General features: G+C 36.6%; 2 protein-coding genes across 3 annotated transcripts in view; both read left to right on the top strand.

The window, feature by feature from the left end:
- The window catches only part of LOC106075235 (tectonic-2-like), a 28,841-nt gene extending 26,154 nt beyond the window's left edge, over window positions 1-2,687 (top strand). For both annotated transcript variants that reach the window (XM_056006389.1, XM_056006390.1), the window contains exon 18: window positions 351-2,687. In XM_056006389.1, the coding sequence (XP_055862364.1) occupies window positions 351-579 (229 nt within the window). In that variant the 3' untranslated portion in view covers window positions 580-2,687. The remainder of the gene's footprint in view (window positions 1-350) is intronic.
- Window positions 2,688-11,755: 9,068 nt separating this feature from the next.
- On the top strand, window positions 11,756-17,360 carry LOC129922147 (ras-like GTP-binding protein rhoA). The gene is made up of 4 exons (XM_056006879.1): window positions 11,756-12,236; window positions 13,835-14,057; window positions 15,245-15,429; window positions 16,103-17,360. The coding sequence occupies exons 2-4, from the start codon at window positions 14,024-14,026 to the stop codon at window positions 16,514-16,516; spliced, it is 633 nt and encodes a 210-aa protein (XP_055862854.1). The 5' UTR covers window positions 11,756-12,236; window positions 13,835-14,023; the 3' UTR covers window positions 16,517-17,360.
- The last annotated feature ends 3,244 nt before the right edge of the window (window positions 17,361-20,604 follow it).

Consider the following 20,604-nt stretch of genomic DNA (forward strand, 5'->3'; position numbering starts at 1 on the left):
AAAGCAAGAAATGTAGTTATGGGTGAAAGTAAAAGTTCCCCTTTCAGACCTTGCAATCTATGGGGTAGATGATGTGAAGGTCATTTGTTTCTGTGGCCCACGGTTAACAAGGGTGTCATGTGCTCAGCACAACAACCAACTGCCTTTTCTGTCCCCATTTAATACCAGATACCCATTATGCTGGTTGAACATAGAGGTGCCCTAAAGATTTCAAAATCCCATGAGTCGAACCCAGGACCCTCTGGTTCAGAAGTGCTTTACCACTCATCCACCACCCCTCTTAATTAATACAATTAGAATATATATTTATAGTCATCGGAATATTCAATAGATCTGCACTTTATTTTCAGATTTTATGCAAGCTGTGATCCAGATAATTTTGGGTCTGACACTTGCGAGCGCTTCTTCACCACATTCAACCAAGGAGAGTGCTATTACGACACTTGCTGGCAAGAACTGGCTTATCCAGTCACCTCCCTGTACCAGGGAGAGTCTCGGATGTACACTCTACCCTTCTTCCTGGTCTTTGTGCTGGGGGTCATAGGCTACGTGTCAGTGGCTAGGCCAGGCTGGAGTTGATAGGGAACATGTGAAGATAGTTGGATATATTTGTAAGTTTAAATGTATAAGACATTTGTTTGTGCTTCCAAAGAATATGGTACATTGTTATTCTGTTTCAACAGCCTAAATTGCTTTTTTATTAAAAATAAATAGTCCAAGCTTTTTGTTTTAAACCATCTGTTGATATACAAAAAAAAAAATGATGAAAATGAAAAAGAGGAAAATGTGTATTCCTTGGTGCGAGCTTGAAGGGCTTGTTTTATTTCCACTATGATATAGAATAGCTAAAAATTTGCCAATGAAAAGTGTTTTTATGTTTATACACTTAATGTATGAAAGTAACTGTTCAGTACTTTTGTTCTAAGCCTGTAACTAATCTGTGTAGGGGATTACTTATAACATATCATGCCATATACAGATTATAAAAGGTTCATCTTGTCTGTAAGCTCAATGCTATTTCATTATTGATTATGGAATAAATGTCACCTTGAATGTTTTTTTGTTCTATTGCTTGAATGTGATGAGCAAATACTTTTTAGTTCAATTGTTCTTATTAAAGAAAAATAACAAATTTTCCGTCCATTAAAAAAATTATTTTGCTATTCTAAATTATTTGTATACAATTTTTAACATGTCTACTTTTATTTTTCAATGTGCATTTGATATTTGAACCTTTAAATAAGATTCAGATCATAGCATAAGTACCATTGGGTTGTTTATCATTTTGTCAAAATGACATTTAAAAAAATATTTTTTCCTTTTTTTTCTTTCTAAATGTCTACAAATATTTATATGGAATTAGATAATAAAAAATAAATAAACTAAAGTGTGTTCTAGGCTTGAATGTAACTATTTTGCTTTAATTTTTTTTTAATCATTTTTTTCTATGTTCTTGCATAATATAATTTGGGTGTTCCAAACAGGAACAGTTACTAAGACTTAATTTTGGGCCAGTGATGATAAGGTTTAACAGAATCTGATGCTGAAATCAAATCAATAAGTTGCATTGAAAAAAAATGCTTTTAAAAATATGCATTATCAAAATTTTTGTTTCAATAGAATGTGGAATTTGTACAAGAATGATTGTATTATATGTTATGGTGCTAGCATGGATGGCTGCCTGGTGATGTGGTATGCACTCTGCACTGTAGGAACATCTGAGAAACATAAAACAAACGAAGAATGCTGATAAAATAATTCTTAAAAGACAAAGAGAGCACTACCTCGTTTCCTGCTACTGTAGCTGCAAGATGAGAGTGACATTGAACTACTTTTTCTTAATGATGGCTGAACTGTTGAGTGTTAATCTCTCTCTCTCTGTGGCATTTTACGTCTCGAGAGATGATCTTTTCCCTTTGCAACTTCTTGTGAGTGTTAAAAGGTTTTAGAAAAACAAGTTTATTATTGACTTGATATGGAATTTATTCTTTTTCCATTGACCGTTTATTAATATTTAATGTATGTAATTTTTATGATAAGATGTAATTTTGTTTCAAAAAATGCATATTATTGTATTTGAAATGTTTAAAATGTTAAAAGCAAATGTATGACTTAAGGAATGGATGTCTTTTAAGTTTAGTTGGGGGAAAGTAAAGACTGTTGGTCATTTAATAACAACTAAACTAGATTGTAAAATTAAAAATAAAGAAGGTTAGTGGGTAGAAATTGTTTGCAGCAATTTACAGAGTTGAGGATTCCTCAGTCATCAGTCTGCTTAACAATCCAAAGCATCAGAAGTTGTAGATAGAAGTTTGTCCCATCTGTAGTTGTTTTTAGCTCTTGTGGATTTTTTAGGTATGTGCACATTGAAATTATTTTACCAACTTAGTTTTGTAACTAGCACGTAATAGTGACAAATGGAGCATGAAAGTTAGATACACAGTTGTGTAGGAGAAATGCCAATTTACTATTTATAATATATTTATAATACTTAAGCAAATTTGTTTTACAATAGTATATTTTACATTACAAAAAAGCTGATGCAAATGTGTGTATATTCACATTCCTATGTTGTATTTGTATAGAATTTGTAAAAGTTAAATTCTGAAAGATTGGCTTTTGTTTTGTATTTGTTTAGTGATTGGTGGCTTATATTTTCTATGTGATAGTAAAATGTTCAAATCATGCCCAAAGCTGTTGTTTTTATCTTTCTAGCTTTCTTAAGAATGTTTTTCCTTGAACAGAACCCCAAGATGAGATTGATCATTGCCAGCACTTGGGATTTTATTTAGTTTATTTTTAATGTTTACATTTTTGAACAGTCAAGATCATATACAACATTTTCAATCTGTTTTTGTTCTAAGACTTGTATTGAATAAGTACTTCTGACTTCTGTTATATTATGTTGTTAGAGCAATGGGTGAAATACAATAGAAATAATATTAACCATTGAAACAAATAGGCCTACAGATTTTGTTATTTACTTCGTTGGTTGCTGAGTTCTCAATTTCAACTTTTAAAGAACAAGTCAAACCTTTACAAGTAAAAACGCCATAAGAATGCTGGTTGAAAGTTACCAAATTAGACAGAAGAGGACAAATGAGTTTGTAGACTTACATTTTGAGTTTCTTTAAAGCGACCACTTCATAGAAACTGCATGACTGTGTTTGTCAGACAGACGGTACCATTCATTATAGAAGGCCTGAACACTGATCTGTGACGTGGCAACGAGCTACTGGTCTAAACTGCCCACAGGTTGCGACGTTGCAGGTCAGTGTTTAGGCCTTCTATGACGATTGGTCTCGCTCAGGGCGAGTGTTATTCTGTGCTGCAGCAATGCATTATCTTGGCGTCTGGAACCGAATGGTCTCGCTGGAACGCACCATTCATTTCGTTAAAAAAAAAGTGGTCCTATAAATTAACGAAAGGCCAAATCTAAAAATGTGAGAGATATGCATGCAGTGTACGAAAGTCTGTCATAGGCGGGTTCGTCGTTTTTTCTTTAACCTTGCTTATTTATTAATTAAAAAAAAAAATCAAGCAAGTTTTTTTTCTAATTAGTTTCAGTCTTTTGTGTGTGTGTGTAAACAACTTTACTGGGAAAAAAATCTAGTAAATCTCTCTCACAGAGATGGTCTTAGCAGTGCGCGAGGCCCCTAGGCGAGTAGCCTATCATACGTGGGGCCCTGGGAGAGTTTCAATCACAGGCCCGGACGCCGTAAGCGTAGACTATATATTATACTGTGTTGTAATTATTCTTCCGGTAAGATTTCGCTCCCAGTCCTCCAATAATAATAATATAGATTTAGTGGTCCTTAAATAAACGCAGCTAACGATTCAGAAGTATTTTCCATGAAAAATCAACAAACTAGATGATAATAATTTCTGCTATTGCGAGGCCCCCCTCAGGCGCGGGGTCTGGAGCAGTTGCCCCATTCGCCACCACCTAGGCCCTAAGGCTGCCTCTGCTCGCTCACTCCTTTATCTTTTCTTAAAGCCTGGATCTCATGGACGCCCGCAAGGGGATGCACTTGCACCCCCAGCTGGATTCTATAAGTAGACAAATTCTAGCCATTTTTTCGACCACCAAATCTATTACGTCTAAGTAGCAACTGAACAAGTCGTGCTTCCACTGGTTAATGTAGTAGTGGAAATAAGTAGATTAACCTAGGCGTATGGAATGGATGGCCAACTATGTACGTGCGCGCCTCTGAATTCTGAGTAGCCACATTTTAGCCATTTTTGAATATATTTTATAATGAAATACATCTTCCAGATCTGTTTTTTTATTATTACGTAGGCCTAGATGTAGATTTAGTCAGAATCCAAAGGGGGGGGGGGGGGGGTTGCAAGTGCACTATCACTGCGGGTGCCTAAGAGCTTAATAAATTAATGTTCAGGAAAATTTTGCGCATCGTCATCTAAGTCGAAATATAAAGGCCTATCATTAGAATATTATAAAGTGTAGTAGCTTAACAATTAGTGCTTCCACTGAAGTAGGCCTACAGTTGTAAAGATATGCTATTATTGTAACTAGAATAGGCAAATCTGTAGTTCATGTCCGACCATGTACGATTTACTCTAGGCTTACAATTCTTTACTCTATAAAGGATGTCACATATATTCTATAGAATGTTAGTCGTGACGATTTGTTTATATTTGCACATAGCTATAGTTATTATGAATGCCACAAAGTCGACTTTCACAAGACACTCAGTATGGTGATTTAACATCGAGCTGGTCGTCCACTACTAAGGTAGACTGATGGATGCAAACGCAACATAAAGCTCTCCAAAACCGGCACTAACAGCTGGGAGAAAGTAGCACTGGATAGATCCACATGAAGAGCGAGCATTAAAGGAAGGTCCTGGATTGCAGATGCCATACACAATAGTAGTAGACAGAAGGGTGAAAGTACAAAGGATTGGCCTCTTTAGTCACACAAGAAGTTGCAAAGGGAAAAAATCGTCTCGAGACGTAAAATGCCACAATTACTTTTTATAATATTTAATTAAGGTCTAGAATATTTTTTTTTTTGCCAATTATCTTTCGATGTGATAAATGTTATATTTTCTTTGAACAAAAGTAAAGAGTCTTTCGGAGTTGCGGTCGGTGTTAGCGCTCGATAAAACAGCAGTTTAAACACGTCCACCAGTTTACAATAGAAGAGATACAAGAAAGTTCTTTACATGCCATCGTTCGAGTTGGAATGTTGATTTTAATCAACGTAGCACTGGCAGCAGCAAGAACCCAAATAAATTAACTGCATTTGTTGGGTATTTGAGTGATGAAACTGCAGATATCTCAGGCACTGAGCAGATGTCTTTGAGCGTTCGGTTTGTTGGTGGCGAATGTATTCGACTTCATTGGTTTAGTTCCTGTGGTTCAGATAGACGCGCTGCATGTGTCTAATGTCCTTGTACAGTCTAGACATGGACAAGTACAGTCTAGACATGGACAAGTACAGTCTAGACATGGACAAGTACAGTCTAGACATGGACAAGTACAGGCTAGACATGGACAAGTACAGTCTAGACATGGACAAGTACAGGCTAGAGAAAATAACACATGTTCGGATTTGGGGAGTTATTGCAGAACAAGGCTTTACATTACATATCTTAATTCTTAAGTTTCTTCATTATGTCTCGCTTTTCGAGCAATAATAATTAATAATAGACTTGTTTTTTGTCTTCAACTTAAAACGATGTAAAAGCTACAATGCAAAGAAGAATATCAGAACTGCGCGATAAGCGTTCATCGCCAGCTTGTCAATCGCGACAAAAAGCAATACATAAGTAAAGTTATTGACAGTTTCTGCAACCACAGTCAACATTTGCAGTTTTTGTTTGATCGAACGTAGGCAAGCACGGGCCTCACGGATACAGTTAACATTGTTGTACAGTGAATACTTGGTTCACGTATTTAGTTTCTCATTTTTTTATTTCATGAAAAACAATATTTACTGTGCATTTAATATCGATTAGGTATGAGGGCCCGAATGGGGGTTGGCAGTCAGTGGCGTCACTAGGGGGTGGGGATGCGGGCCGCACCGGATGACACCCATTAAGGGGTGACACCCAAAGGGTAAAAATCCACTTTCGCAAAAAAAAATAAATAATAATAATAATAAAAAATTTAAAAAAAAAAATTAAAAAATTGTGTCACTTAAAAGATTAAAAAGTATTGGATTTTTTTAAAAATAAAATTATGCGTAATGTGTAAAAATCTTTTTTTGTTTGTTTTGATAATGTGTTTAAAATTTAGAAAATCACGAGAAGATGGATCAGGCTTTAATATTTGGAAAACTTTGGCACTTGGACTTATGACAAGGAAGTCATTGCTATGATCAACGTATAGTTCGTCCATCGTGGTTCGATGATGACCACTTTGTCATCCAGGGGGCTGAGGGCTTTGCACTGGGGTTTTATGCCTCCTCGTGTGGCTGGTGAGACCTATGTGAGCCCGGAATGTTCGGCCGCACACTGGGCAGGCTATTCCAGCTGGAGCCTTGCTTTTCTTCTCTGGCGTTTTTCTTCTGCCAGCGTGGTTCTCTTTTCCTCAGCAACCTGTGCGCCAGTTCTTACAGCGCGACGCCATGATGCTCTGTCATGTGCCTTTGTCTCCCAGGTGGCTGGGTCTATGCTGAATGCCTTCAGAGAAGCTTTGAGGGTGTCCCTGAAGCGCTTTCTTTGACCACCTTGCGAACGCTTTCCTTCGCTTAGTTGGCCATACAAGAGTCGTTTAGAGATGGGGTGGTCTTCCATTCTGCAGACGTGTCCTGTCCAGCGCAGCTGAGACTGCATCAGGGTTGTATGGATGCTTTGCAGACCCGCTCTTTGAAGGACTTCAGTATCTGGTATTTTGTCTTGCTATTTGACATTCAGTAAAGAAGGTAAAGAAGAACATCTTGCACAGACTGCTTGATGTTTCTTGCACAGACTGCTTGATGTTTCTTGCACAGACTGCTTGATATTTCTTGCACAGACTGCTTGATGTTTCTTGCACAGACTGCTTGATGTTTCTTGCACAGACTGCTTGATGTTTTTTGCACAGACTGCTTGATGTTTCTTGCACAGACTGCTTGATGTTTCTTGCACAGATTGCATGGCAATGAAGTGCACTAAAATGTTACTTTCAGCATTGAACCAAAATGTACAGAGTTTATAAATACAGACCCGTATTCAGGCTACAAAGTACTGTGGTATCTTGTATCTTGTATCATAGCACACCTAACTTAGATATCTGAAGTTATAAGATATTTTAACATTAGCAATGGTATAGTTCAAATGACAGAAATGTTTTAAGATTTTTCTCTTCGAACCAATGCTGATGGTACCAGTTCTGATATCTTAAAATGTCTGGAAAGGAATGGGCTTGACTTATTGGTGTGTTGAGCTCATGGATATGATAATACAGCAACAATATCTGGAATCCACAAAGTAGTGCAGGCAATATAAAAAGAAAGCAGAAACTCAATTTCATTTAAACTATGAGATCAAAATTCAAAAAAATACTTCCTGCATGACATTTTATGTAGTCTTAAACAAAATTTCTTTCATCTTCGCTTTTATCATTCTAATGGGTATTTTAATTAATCATACTGAAGACTGGAGTATCACTATAAAGTCTATAAACAGCTCGCTGGAGCACTCGTCATATAGCTGTTAGAAACGGTGAAAGAACTATTTGATGAATGTATGATGGCGATTGAGGCTCTTTAGCATCGCTCTGAAAAACTAGAAACTAGATGCACAGCTCAAATACCATTGCCAGTTTTCTGTGAATACATGTATACCTTTCATTGCTGTACTTTTTGGTAGATGTACTTAATAAAAGTCAACACTGCAGAAGATTACCTTTAATTAAAGGCTTAACTATTGAAGTAGCAGCGGCTAGGCTAGAGCACTTCAGAGCTTTCTCTACGAAAAGTGTGACACATTATCTAAAAATGCTATAAAAGATAACTCTAGTCAAATCAAACTAGTATCTTACAGCAACAGAAAAATAAGTTTAAACAATATGAAAATATCAGGAGAGCTATCCAAAGATGCCGGACTCACTATTCAAGTAGAAAACAAGAGTTTAATGCTGGAGTGCATTGTTCCCTTGAACATTGAGCCAGACGACAAGATATTTTAACTGAAATACCAAAACTGGAATACATCTTCAGGCAGCAAAGTTTAATTTTGAAGACGCTAAAACTAGGAAGTACTTGCATTTTACAAATCAAATGGAATACCGATGGGACCCAAGGAACTTTACCAATCCTTTGATTAAACCTTCAACAGCTTCTTTCCAAATGTATGTCAACGTGGTTTCTTTTAAAAGAAGCTTTTCAAAACTGAAGTTAATTAAGAAATTTTAATGGAGAACTTTTGAGGCATCAATTTTAAATCTGGCAACTCTGTCCAATGAAAACGAAATGGCAAAAGATATTGACTTTAAAGTTATTTATAAGTTTTCAAGTTTGAAATCCTGAAAAGTTCTTTTACGCTTTTAAATGCTAAGCTTAATAATAACAATAATAATTGTTATTATTATTTTATACCGTTAAATAAATCGTCTTTGGTACAAAAACTAGCATTATAAAATTTAACTGTTTTCATTAGGAGCTCTTATAAGTCTACTAAGGAAGGCATGTTCAGTTGATGTTAGATATTTTTCTAATGTTAAAGCTTAAATTTTAAACTATGCGATAACTAATGATAAAGTGTCGGAAAGACCGAAATTTAAAATAGAATCGACACTCTTTTTAACGTTCCGTAAAAACTATCAACGATTGTAGGTCATTAGCTCCATGCACTATAGCGCAACAAAAATAAGTTTTTATTGGGAAGATTTGAATGGAAAGCTGAGGTGGTGGGGGGTGACACCCTGAAATTACCTCACCGGGTGACACCCACCCTAGTGACGCCGCTGTTGGCAGTTATTTTCTTTAATCTTATAACAAGAAAGTTAAGGATACGACTTTGAGCCATGGGTGGCAGCTTGCAGCCCCCTGCAAAAAAAAAAACAAACAAACATCGGACGCCCATGCTGGATCTATATATCTCTGTCAACTCTTTATTTTCTTTCTTTTCTCTGACAGCAATTCTCTCTTGAGCTCCTCCTCTCTCTTTTTCTTCCCCCCCCCTCCTCTCTCTCATGCTCAGATTATTAACTCTCCCTCTGTCCCCGTCTAATTCAAGAGTTTATATCCTGGAAATGAGAAAGAATCCGGGCCTTTGGAAATACCAATCGAACTATCTCAATGTACCGGTCTCAACCTTTCGTGTTCCGCGAGATTGATCTTCTCTTGTAATCGCGGCTATTCACACCGTCTCGTGACACCTACATTCGTGTCATGTGACAATTTCTCAGATGACGTCATCTCAAGAAAAAACAACTTTCAAAGACATTGGGAAAGTTACCTAACGTAGGTGTTAGAGGCAGTGGCGTAGCAACCATGGCACGAAGGGGTTCATTGCGCCCAGGCCCACGACCAAAGGGGGACCCAAACGGGGTTATGTAAGAGAATGTGTTGACTATAAGAGTTTAAATGCAACTCATTATTACATTATTTTAATTAAATCATGTTCATTTTTCTTAAATTCTATTTCTGGTGTCTGAGGAAAATAACAAATCCACGTAAATCTTGTGACTGCAGTGGTATGTAATCTATTAAAGGAAGGTAACTCTTAAATTGTCAGTACAGCGTTTCATTTAGATCTTACGTGTTAGATTTTTTTATTTAAGAATAATAACAACAATAAGTAGCCTACGTTTAAACCTACTCATTGTGAACGTATTTATATGATGTATAATATTTGCTTTTGTTTTGGCCTCAGTGTTATTTATTTTGTATATTACAATGCATATTTACTAGTTAAAATACTTGAATTAATTGTATGAGTAAATAGTAAAATAAATTTGTCATCGCGTACAGAATTAGCCGTCCTACATTTCTAATGTCAGAATAATAAGCTTTAGTTGGAATTTAAAAGAAAAAAATATTATTACGACTCTAGAAGACCCCTGTGACTTAAAGTCAGTCACAGACAAATTGTCGGAAGCAGAGACTCCTCAAATTCTGACTCTTCCAGACATGATTGCCACCTTGACGACGAGGAAATAATGTTCCAAGTCTCAAAGGAGGCAATCAAAAATTGTCAAATCAGAGGCAGGGAAAAAAATAAATTATTATTACATTTGAAAAAAAAAGTCTTATTCCTCTGCGCTCAATTATAATTATCTTGTTGATAACCACTGGAGCTTTGCTGCAGTTTACTCCAAAATCATGCTCGAAATACTGGAATGTGTTTTTGAAACTATTTCCTTCATTAAAAAGTTGTTTTTTTTGTTGTTGTTTTTTTTATAAAATATTCTTTGTATTATTATTAATATAAAATAATGTTATGTGTTTTCTTTTAAATAAAAATTTATTTAAATTTTTAAAAAAGGAAAAAAAGGCATGAGCCCAAAAAAAGAGGTGAAAGAAATACCCAAAAAGGAAGCAAGAAAAAAGAGGCCTAGGGCCCAAGGATTCCTAGGATGAAAAAGCTAAAAATGAATAGCACAAATGCTGAGGTTTCCTAAAAACATTTCGTTAGAATGACTACATCAAATCAAATCTAAATATAGTATTACCAGAATCCCCTTCATCTAGACAATGTAAAATTTGGTGCAACATTTAACTTGATCCTAGATTGGGTATGAGAGAAATAACGTGTACAAACATTATACCAGACAGACAAAGTGAGTTGTTATAAGTTTGTAAAAATCACCTCCATTATTACTATAGTCTCCCCAGTTCTTTGCTATTAATAGTGAACTGATTTAAAATAATGTGTTGTTGTTTTTTTTATGAAAAAAAACTGCTTGCATAGTTAATTTTAACAAGCAATAGAAAAAAAAAAAGAATACTTTTTTTAAAATGAAAGATTATCGAAGGGGAAATAACCGCTAATTACTATCATTCATCTGAAAATTACAGGGTTTGGCTCCCTTTCTGCTATATAAAACAAAATTAATTAATTAGTATTAAATGATTAACAAATTGGTTAATTTTTTATTGATTCGTTTGATGTTATCGACTATGAATAATTATGTAAAATTTCAACTTGATCCGAGAATGGGATGTAAAAAAAGAAACGTGTCAAAACGTAATAACGGGACTAAATCCATATTTATATCCATATTAAGTAACATTTATTCCGCATATTTTGATATCAAATAAAATAATTTACCATTAACAATTAATTAGCTAAATGATTGATTTTTTAAATTGATTCATGTCTTATCAGGTTCAATTAACAATTGTGCAAAGTTTTAACCTGATCTGAGAATGGGAAAAGGGAGAAAAAGCATGTTCAAACTTTTTACCAGACAGACAGACTGTGAATCGGTATTAGCTTTGTAAAAATTAAAGTTTTCGCCCTCAGAAAGGAAACAACTAGGCGTTGCATCGAAGCTTTTGAAAGATCTAACATATTATGATATATTTTCTTCATCCTTTCTAGTATATGAGATCTAAACGGGACGGACAGACATACCACACAAAACAAATAGCTGCTAGTCTCATTTAGGGGGCCGATACAAATCTTATATAGCTATACCCCACCCCTCTTCCTGCAGCGACACTATTATGTAAAGTCTTGGGAGGATATATAGATCTAGGTCATAGTTTTGTAATAGGTAGAGAGATATATGTTGATCACATGCTTCTAGGGGGAAATATATTTTCTAAAAATAGATACTTAAAAAAAATAAAAACTTTACCAGTCTACCCCGTCTTTCTATGTTTAAAAAGTATAAAATGTTTATGATTCTGCTTCTGATTTAATACAATTGTACAGACAATTTAAGTGTGCAGACCTACATAAGGCTTTGGGTACTTCTAATAACTGAACAATTAGCAAAGCAATCAATATTATTTGACTAAATTTCTAAATTATTTCAAGTTGAAATCGATGGTTGTGTGCTACAATTTTTAGACATTCGTCTCAATCAGTGTGTATATGTGCTATTATATCAAGCCAAGCGATAATCGAGCACTGATAAATGAAATGAAATATCAACAGCAACTCCACAGCTTAATCAGGGAAGGTGTTTAATTTGTCAGTAAGTCTGTACTGTCACAGCGCCTACTTGATAAGCAGTGTGTGTGTGTGTGTGTGTGTGTCGACTTTTCTTAAAGAATTATGTCACTCGGTGTTTACTTTTGACCTGGATCCAAGACTTCGTGTTAAAAGAATGAGGTAAGTTGAATAAATGTATTGTAAACAAAATTTTACTTTCGTAATTTTTAAATAATATGATCTAACGGGGAAGTAAAAAGTAATGAATAAACGAATTTTAAATATATATATATATAGGTCTGCATATATCGAAACTCCTTTAATTTTTACTTACAGCTTTGGTCCTTCTTCCTTGTTCTCTGTTCTTCCCAAAGATTCCCCAACGTCATTGTGTTATTATTATTGTTTTGTATAGCACACTTCCGTGCGACTATAGCTCTGGTCCAATCTCTTATGTGGATGGGGAAAGGGCGGGGGGTATCTGGTAGAAGCTCTCAGCAAAAATAACTAAACTAGAGACCAATATTGAATTAATTCCAAGTCTACATCGGGATTCGAACTCCAGCCCCCTCAGTTATATAGACGAGCGGTTTTTGCCTCATATCCCACATGTATAATGTATTCAGTACAAGCAATAGCATAATGAATGCGTAATGGCCTAATCGATAATCAATCTTCTAATATCAATGAAGTTTACATATCTGGCAATAACAATTTTTATATTTCAAGTCACACGTGCTTAGGGAGTGTGCCTTAAAACCAACACACCATGAATAATAACTCATAATAAGCAGTGGCGAAGCTATATATAGAGTGGGGGTGGGTCCCAATTGTAAAGTCCCCCCCCCCCCCGAGGAGCCCCCAAATGAATGTCCTAATTTTTTTTTTACATTGAATTTTAAATATTACCCCACTGCCATTTAATCTTGCAATTCACTCGGAGTAAAAAATTCCAGACAACATTGATCTAGAGTTCTAGATGATGTTATACATGCACAGAAAGCACGACGTGAGGCGATATGAATTGAACTTTGTCATTTGTGCCAATAAACAACGGTATTATTCAATAAAAGAGTGTTAATGATTTATTTATTTTTTACTTTACTTATATACTGTACCAAGAGGAATTTAAACATGTATTTATTTAGTACATAGTACATCATGTCATGATCTCGAATGTCAAAATGCAGGGGCCTCTAAAAAGGTCAAGACCCTCGGGAACCCAAATCTCTAGCTACGTAGCTAATTAGAGGCCACCTCTGCAGCATTCTTTTCCTCGCCTAAAACCCAGCCTTGGGCTTTCCTCGCCTAAAACCCAGCCTTGGGCTTTCCACGCCTAAAACCCAGCCTTGGGCTTTCCTCGCCTAAAACCCAGCCTTGGGCTTTCCTCGTCTAAAACCCAGCCTTGGGCTTTCCTCGCCTAAAACCCAGCCTTGGGCTTTCCTCGCCTAAAACCCAGCCTTGGGCTTTCCTCGCCTAAAACCCAGCCTTGGGCCCCGATGCTTCCCTACCTTTAGAACATGTTTCCAGGAATAAGCATGTGCAAGTTTTTACTTTTCAGTAAGTTCTCTCTGTTAAAAAGTTTAGTTCTAACTTCCTCCTGTACCAACACATAGTCACCAGCCACTAAGTAGTCGTCGTCTTTGTATTGGAGGTGATGAGATGCTTGGAATAGATCTAGATCCAGGAAACGTATTGAATGAAAACCAACCAACCATCTCTGGGGCTTGATTTCATATTATACTAATATAATAATATAATGTTTCTTGTATCTCTAGGTTTGTGACACGATGACACTGTGTCGTGATAGGCCTACATGCCTATTAAAAGTGTATATACTTCAGCAAGTAAAAACATAGATGTATTAATATCTACAATCTACCGACTTGCGGTTATGATAAACTAGACAGGACAACAACGACCAACTCCAGTAGTTTGTATTTGGGTCTCCCACGCTGAATTTTGAGATGTGCTGGTTGTCCTGTTGTACAGGCAGTATAGGTAAGTTGCCTAATGCTCTTTCTTTTCTAAAGCTATTAGAGCATGGAATGGGTTGCCTGAATCAGAGTTTAGCCTTTGATTAACGCTGCACGGTGCTTTTTTGTTTGTAAAAATATAGGTGCCGGTACTCATTAATATATTGCCTAACTTTTAACTACTAATAAATTAATAATAAACGTTAAAATACACATATATACTTTGAAAAAGGTGCGGTACGCCGTACCGGTGCGTACCATCACAAAAAAAAGCACTGACACTGCATACTCTTTCGAGATGCCCAAAAAAAAACACAGCTCCCAACCCCTCCCCCCTCTAAAGAACAAAAATATACGGAGAGTTGCCACATCTGGAAACCATTGAGCAGGTCAGTGCAGATAAATGACTACTTGTTTGAACATTCCAACATAGAAATAAGAACGAAGAGGACTAGACTTCAGTGTAAATGAAAAAGATTTAGATATTTTTAATATGCTTTGTAGTGTGAGTAGTGAAGACCTTGTTATCTATAGGTGATGTAAAGATCATCTGTTTCTGTTGCCTACGGTTAACGAGGGTGTCATGTGGCCAGCACAACGACTAACAGCTTTTTCTTTTCCCCAACTAGTGTCAGGTACCCATTAGAGCTGGGTGGACTCAGAGACGCCCAAAGAACCCACAATTAAAAAAATCCCAGTCTTCACCAGGATTCAAACCCGGGACCCCCGGTTTGGAAGCCAAGCGATTTACCGCTCAGCCTTCTAATAATCTCTAATACTTATTTTTAAAATAAAAAAATAAGACTACTGCAGGGACTAGTCGAAATAAAACTGTCCAAATTTAATATTGCAGGCATAGAGAATGGTGCAATTTTTACATCTTAATTAGTGAGCAACTTTTTTTTCAATAATAAACTTAAAAAGAATTGAATGTCAAAAGTTGGGAATAAGTAGCTTAAGTCCCAATTTGAAACAATGTAAGACGAATTCTTGTTAAAACTCTTGCGGTTTCATACATCATATTAGTTAATTTTTCATATTATAAATGTGAACCCTTCATGTGGACTTTTAGGGGACAGCTCTCTAGTCTGTTTTTATATTGCCACCCAAGAGAAAATAACAATATGAAATATATGTGTAAAACGTATCGCTGTGTAAAAGATCGCTGTGTTTAAGTATCGCTGTGTAAAAGTATCGCTGCTGATCTTCTAGATCCCGAGGAGGAGATACTGTTACGTCAGAAGAAGGCCAAGAACTTCAATGTGGCTGTTGTTGGCGACACTGGCTGCGGCAAGACCAACCTCATCTACAGATTTACTCGCGGGAAGCTGCCTGAAAAGGACACACCCAGCGTCCTTGACACTGATGAGGTCGAAATCATCCGAAAACGAGACAAGGTTAGACGCAACATCTTTTTTTTTTCTGTAATTTCAATTTCTCTGAATCGGCTTGAAAAAGAGTGGAGGGGGGGAGGACATATCAAAACGGGTAGAAGTCTCTGGGGGACAACATTTCGCGGAATCAAGGAAAGGGCTGGAACTACCATAAAGTTTAGCATCCAATCAATCAATACATACAATTCTTCCGTCCAACACCTTTTTGTTCCTTACATTTGACATTTAAGTAAATGCAAGTTACGAGCATCCCCAAAATCGCAGAATAAAATGTCGGGGTTAATGGACATTTTAAGTTCCTCCCGCACCCCATTCCCCTCATGCCACGCCGCTGGCTAATTGATGGAAGGTTTCGACACCTCAATAAAAATAAATGAAGGCATAAGATTTAAAAGCTTCAAAATCTTCGAATGTGAAATGTATCCTTATGTTAAGAATGTCGAATGAATATTTAGAAATACAATAAACAGTATGATGTCTTAGTTGTCCACTGAATTTTTTTAATTTAATTTTTTTTAAAATAAGTAACGCCCAAGACTTATTCATTGCATAGACGATGTCAATTGGGCATCTTTTTAATAAGCGCTTCTTTCCCCAAGGTTCATGTCTATACCTAGTTTATTTGTTATTATTGTTATTATTGTTCTAATTATTGTTTTAAAACATCATTCAACAGATCAAGCTCTATATTCACGACACTTCCGGTGACGAAGGCGATGCGCGAGTGCGCAACTTGGCCTACCAGAATAGTGACGTCATAATCATCTGCTTCTCCATCGACTCTGAAGAGTCCAGACAGAACGTTGTGGCCAACTGGCGCACGGACATCCGGCACCTCTGCAGGGATACACCATTCCTTCTGGTCGGCACAAAGAGAGACACACGGGGCGAAAGAGGCACCAAAGTTGTCTCTAAAAAAGACGGCGCGAAAACGGCGAAAACAATCGGGGCCATATGCTACCTGGAGTTCTCTGCCTTTGAAGGAACGCGATCAAACCGCCAGTCTAAGGTGATATTTGGGCGTGCCATTCAAGCCTGCTTGGATAACCTTGACGACGCCCTTGATGACAGGGGATGTTGCTGCTGCTGAGAAGTAAACTTTGATTGGGTTCAAAAAGTTCCCAGGATTCATCTCATTCTCCTATCTGCCTTGTGGTCCCGTCTGGGGCATAGGCCACCAAACAGCTTTCTTTAGGCGTCTCTGTTCTGGGCGAGTCTCTCAATTAACCCTACGTCTTGCTTATCTACTTGTCACCTGCATTCAGATCTCGGCGCCTTGTATTGCCGAGTGGCAACGCGCTTGAATTCCGAACCGGAGGGTCCCGGGTTCGAATCCTGGTGAAAACTGGGATTTTGAATTTCGAGATCTTTGGGGCGCCTCCAAGAACTCCCAGCTCTAATGGGTATCTGACATTAGTTGGGTATAAGTAAAGGTGGTTGGTCGTTGTGCTGGCCACATGACATCCTCGTTAACCGTGGTTTACAGAAACAGCTGATCATCCATAGATTGGAAGGTCTGAAAGAGTAAACATTACATCACTGTATTGCATATGCTCTTTTTGGGCACCGTGCACTAATAGTTGCCTCCTAAGGTTGCCAGTCTTCAGCTTGTAAATCTAAAACAATACATTTAGTAGGCTACAAGTCAAGAAACCCTTCCTGCTTACATGCAACAAGGATTCCGTTTAGACTTATAGTGTGAAATTTCTTTCAACCACAATTCATCGCATCTGTAAGTTTCATTGTTTAGCTCTAATGCCTGTGTAGCAGACAACATATTTCCGACTCTATGGACGTACTGGAAATAATATGTAAACTCTGAAGTAAAACGTCTCATACAGTCACATGCACAAAAAAAAGATACTTTAGAAACGTCTGTCCCCAAGGATTGGGGCATAATAATAATAAAACAAATATCCTTGATCCAAAAAAAAGACTGCAGTATTTTATGGTGCTACGTAGGCCAACCTTCACCTATAGAGCCACTGACAATGCGACATAAGAATGTACAAAAATATGTTATTGTTATTTTTAAAGTTAAAAAAAACTTACAAGGCGCCGAAAATTATTTGTATATAAAATATATTATTTGTATATAAAATTATTCGTATATAAAATATATTATTTGTATATAAAATTATTCGTATATAAAATATATGTTCATGATTAGTATGTATTAAACGGCTGTGAATCATTGAATTGAACAATTTGATCCACACCACGGTGTTTCAAAGTTGAACATCATTGTTGTCAAATGTTAGTCTTGTTTCCGATGTTCTTTCAGGATTCGAAGATAATTCAATCCCAGCTCAAATTTCCCGCAGAACAACGGGTTATATGGCGGTGGGCGGAGCCAGGACCATCATGCACAATCAAGAGGAATAATTAAGCCCTAGTTGTTAAAAGTTTACCTTGATTAATTTTGCAATACATTTTTTTACTTTTTCTCTATTATATTATACACTTGTTAACATTTTCTACGATTTTTCAATATTGTACAATCTATGTGATTCTATACAAGTGGCGGCTAAATATGTGAACTCTTCTATTATGTTTGTAACATTTAGATTTATTCTCAGAGTTTCTTAACAGCGATATGGATTGGAGATGTTCATCGATATAGTTCTGAATACAAGTTTCCTTTCAGTCCTTCAAGTCTATGGGGAAGATAATGCATTGATCATTTGTTTCTATTAATAATATTATGGCCGACAGTTCAAGAGGGTGTCCTGTGGTTAGTACGAGACTCCTCCATCATTACTCCCCTCAACCATAAGCTTTGGTTGGACGTGTCCGATAGAGCCCATAACTCAAAATCCCATTCTTCTTTAACGTGATTTTATTTGAAATTCGCAAAATGACAATGTATTATTTCTAAATTTTGAAAACTAAAGATTATTAATTTTCTGAGGCAGAAGAGCGATTTCCAAAATTCTTATGGTGAATGCCATTACAAGTAGTTACGTACAACGAACCGACACGAAATTCGGCTGTTTCCAGGTCTAGATGTAATTTATATAGGTCTTTGCTGTGTACCGTAGATCTAGTTAAGAAGAACACAAACAAACTCTACACTTGTTTGACTTCACCAGAAGTTTTTGAAAGAAAGAACATTGTCCTGACGTCATGCGTCCACATGCACCCATAAGCGATATTTTTTTTTACATAATTAATACCAAACGTAACTATTTTTCTTTAAATGATAATTGACCACATTAATAAAGGGCATCCAATGTGTTTTTTTTTCTTTTTGTGTGCGGGCGGCCCTTTAGCTATATTTGTTTTCACATAATTAAATTAAATGCAAACATGACTTTATATTTTTTGATGTTGACAATTGATCAGAATCTCAAAGTAAGAACGTGAAGATAAGCGAGTTCTTGAGTATGCCAGAGGGGCACATTGGTATGAAGTTTAAAACGATGTTGGGTTTGAGCTTTATATTTCTAACTGCTCAATAAATGACAAAGATTGAAACTACGAGAACTTGTGTTCGTTTTTTTTTGTTAACCCCATTGCTAGGCAAGTGTAAACGTTTTCTATACTAGTGTTTTTAATTGTCAATACTGGCGTTTATAAGAGTTTCAAAGAAGTCACGTTGATACTGCTCTGTTGTTTATAGCTAGGAGTTTCAAAGAAGTCACGTTGATACTGCTCTGTTGTTTATAGGGTTTCAAAGAAGTCACGTTGATACTGCCCTGTTGTTTATAGGAGTTTCAAAGAAGTCACGTTGATACTGCTCTGTTGTTTATAGCTAGGAGTTTCAAAGAAGTCACGTTGATACTGCTCTGTTGTTTATAGGGTTTCAAAGAAGTCACGTTGATACTGCTCTGTTGTTTATAGGAGTTTCAAAGAAGTCACGTTGATACTGCTCTGTTGTTTATAGGAGTTTCAAAGAAGTCACGTTGATACTGCCCTGTTGTTTATAGGAGTTTCAAAGAAGTCACGTTGATACTGCTCTGTTGTTTATAGGAGTTTCAAAGAAGTCACGTTGATACTGCTCTGTTGTTTATAGGAGTTTCAAAGAAGTCACGTTGATACTGCTCTGTTGTTTATAGGAGTTTCAAAGAAGTCACGTTGATACTGCCCTGTTGTTTATAGGAGTTTCAAAGAAGTCACGTTGATACTGCTCTGTTGTTTATAGGAGTTTCAAAGAAGTCACGTTGATACTGCTCTGTTGTTTATAGGAGTTTCAAAGAAGTCACGTTGATACTGCTCTGTTGTTTATAGGAGTTTCAAAGAAGTCACGTTGATACTGCTCTGTTGTTTATAGGAGTTTCAAAGAAGTCACGTTGATACTGCTCTGTTGTTTATAGGAGTTTCAAAGAAGTCACGTTGATACTGCTCTGTTGTTTATAGCTAGGAGTTTCAAAGAAGTCACGTTGATACTGCTCTGTTGTTTATAGCTAGGAGTTTCAAAGAAGTCACGTTGATACTGCTCTGTTGTTTATAGGGTTTCAAAGAAGTCACGTTGATACTGCCCTGTTGTTTATAGGAGTTTCAAAGAAGTCACGTTGATACTGCTCTGTTGTTTATAGGAGTTTCAAAGAAGTCACGTTGATACTGCTCTGTTGTTTATAGGAGTTTCAAAGAAGTCACGTTGATACTGCTCTGTTGTTTATAGGAGTTTCAAAGAAGTCACGTTGATACTGCTCTGTTGTTTTCAGGCATATTTGTACCACGTCCTCCTCATTTTGAGTTGCTTGTTTTATCCAAATGTTTAAGTATCTCCAGTGTTACTTGCATGTCAGTTTGACTCATGTTGAGTCACTTGTATTTTAGCTCTCCCTGCATTAAGTTACTTGTATTTTAGCTCTCCCTGCATTGAGTCACTTGTATTTTAACTCTCTCTGCATTGAGTCACTTGTATTTTAGCTATCGCTGCATTGAGTCACGTGTATTTTAGCTCTCCCTGCATTGAGTCACTTTTATTTTAGCTCTCCCTGCACTGAGTCAGGTGTATTTTAGCTCTCCCTGCATCGATTTACTTGTATTTTAGCTCTCCCTGCAATGAGTCACTTGTATTTTAGCTCTCCCTGCATTGAGTCACTTGTATTTTTGCTCTCCCTGCATCGAGTCACTTTTATTTTACCTCTCTCTGCATTGATTTACTTGTATTTTAGCTCTCCCTGCATTGAGTCACTTGTATTTTAGCTGTCCCTGCATTGAGTTACTTGT

Source organism: Biomphalaria glabrata, chromosome 12 (genome assembly GCF_947242115.1).
Source record: "Biomphalaria glabrata chromosome 12, xgBioGlab47.1, whole genome shotgun sequence".
NCBI lineage: Eukaryota > Metazoa > Mollusca > Gastropoda > Planorbidae > Biomphalaria > Biomphalaria glabrata.

Bases quoted from the DNA above. Each gene is read 5' to 3' on its own strand.
- LOC129922147 (XM_056006879.1), top strand. From the start codon at position 14,024: ATGTGCTGGTTGTCCTGTTGTACAGGCAGTATAG. The intron at 14,058-15,244 runs GTAAGTTGCCTA...CTGATCTTCTAG, and splicing joins CTGTTGTACAGGCAGTATAG to ATCCCGAGGAGGAGATACTG. The intron at 15,430-16,102 runs GTTAGACGCAAC...ATCATTCAACAG, and splicing joins TCATCCGAAAACGAGACAAG to ATCAAGCTCTATATTCACGA.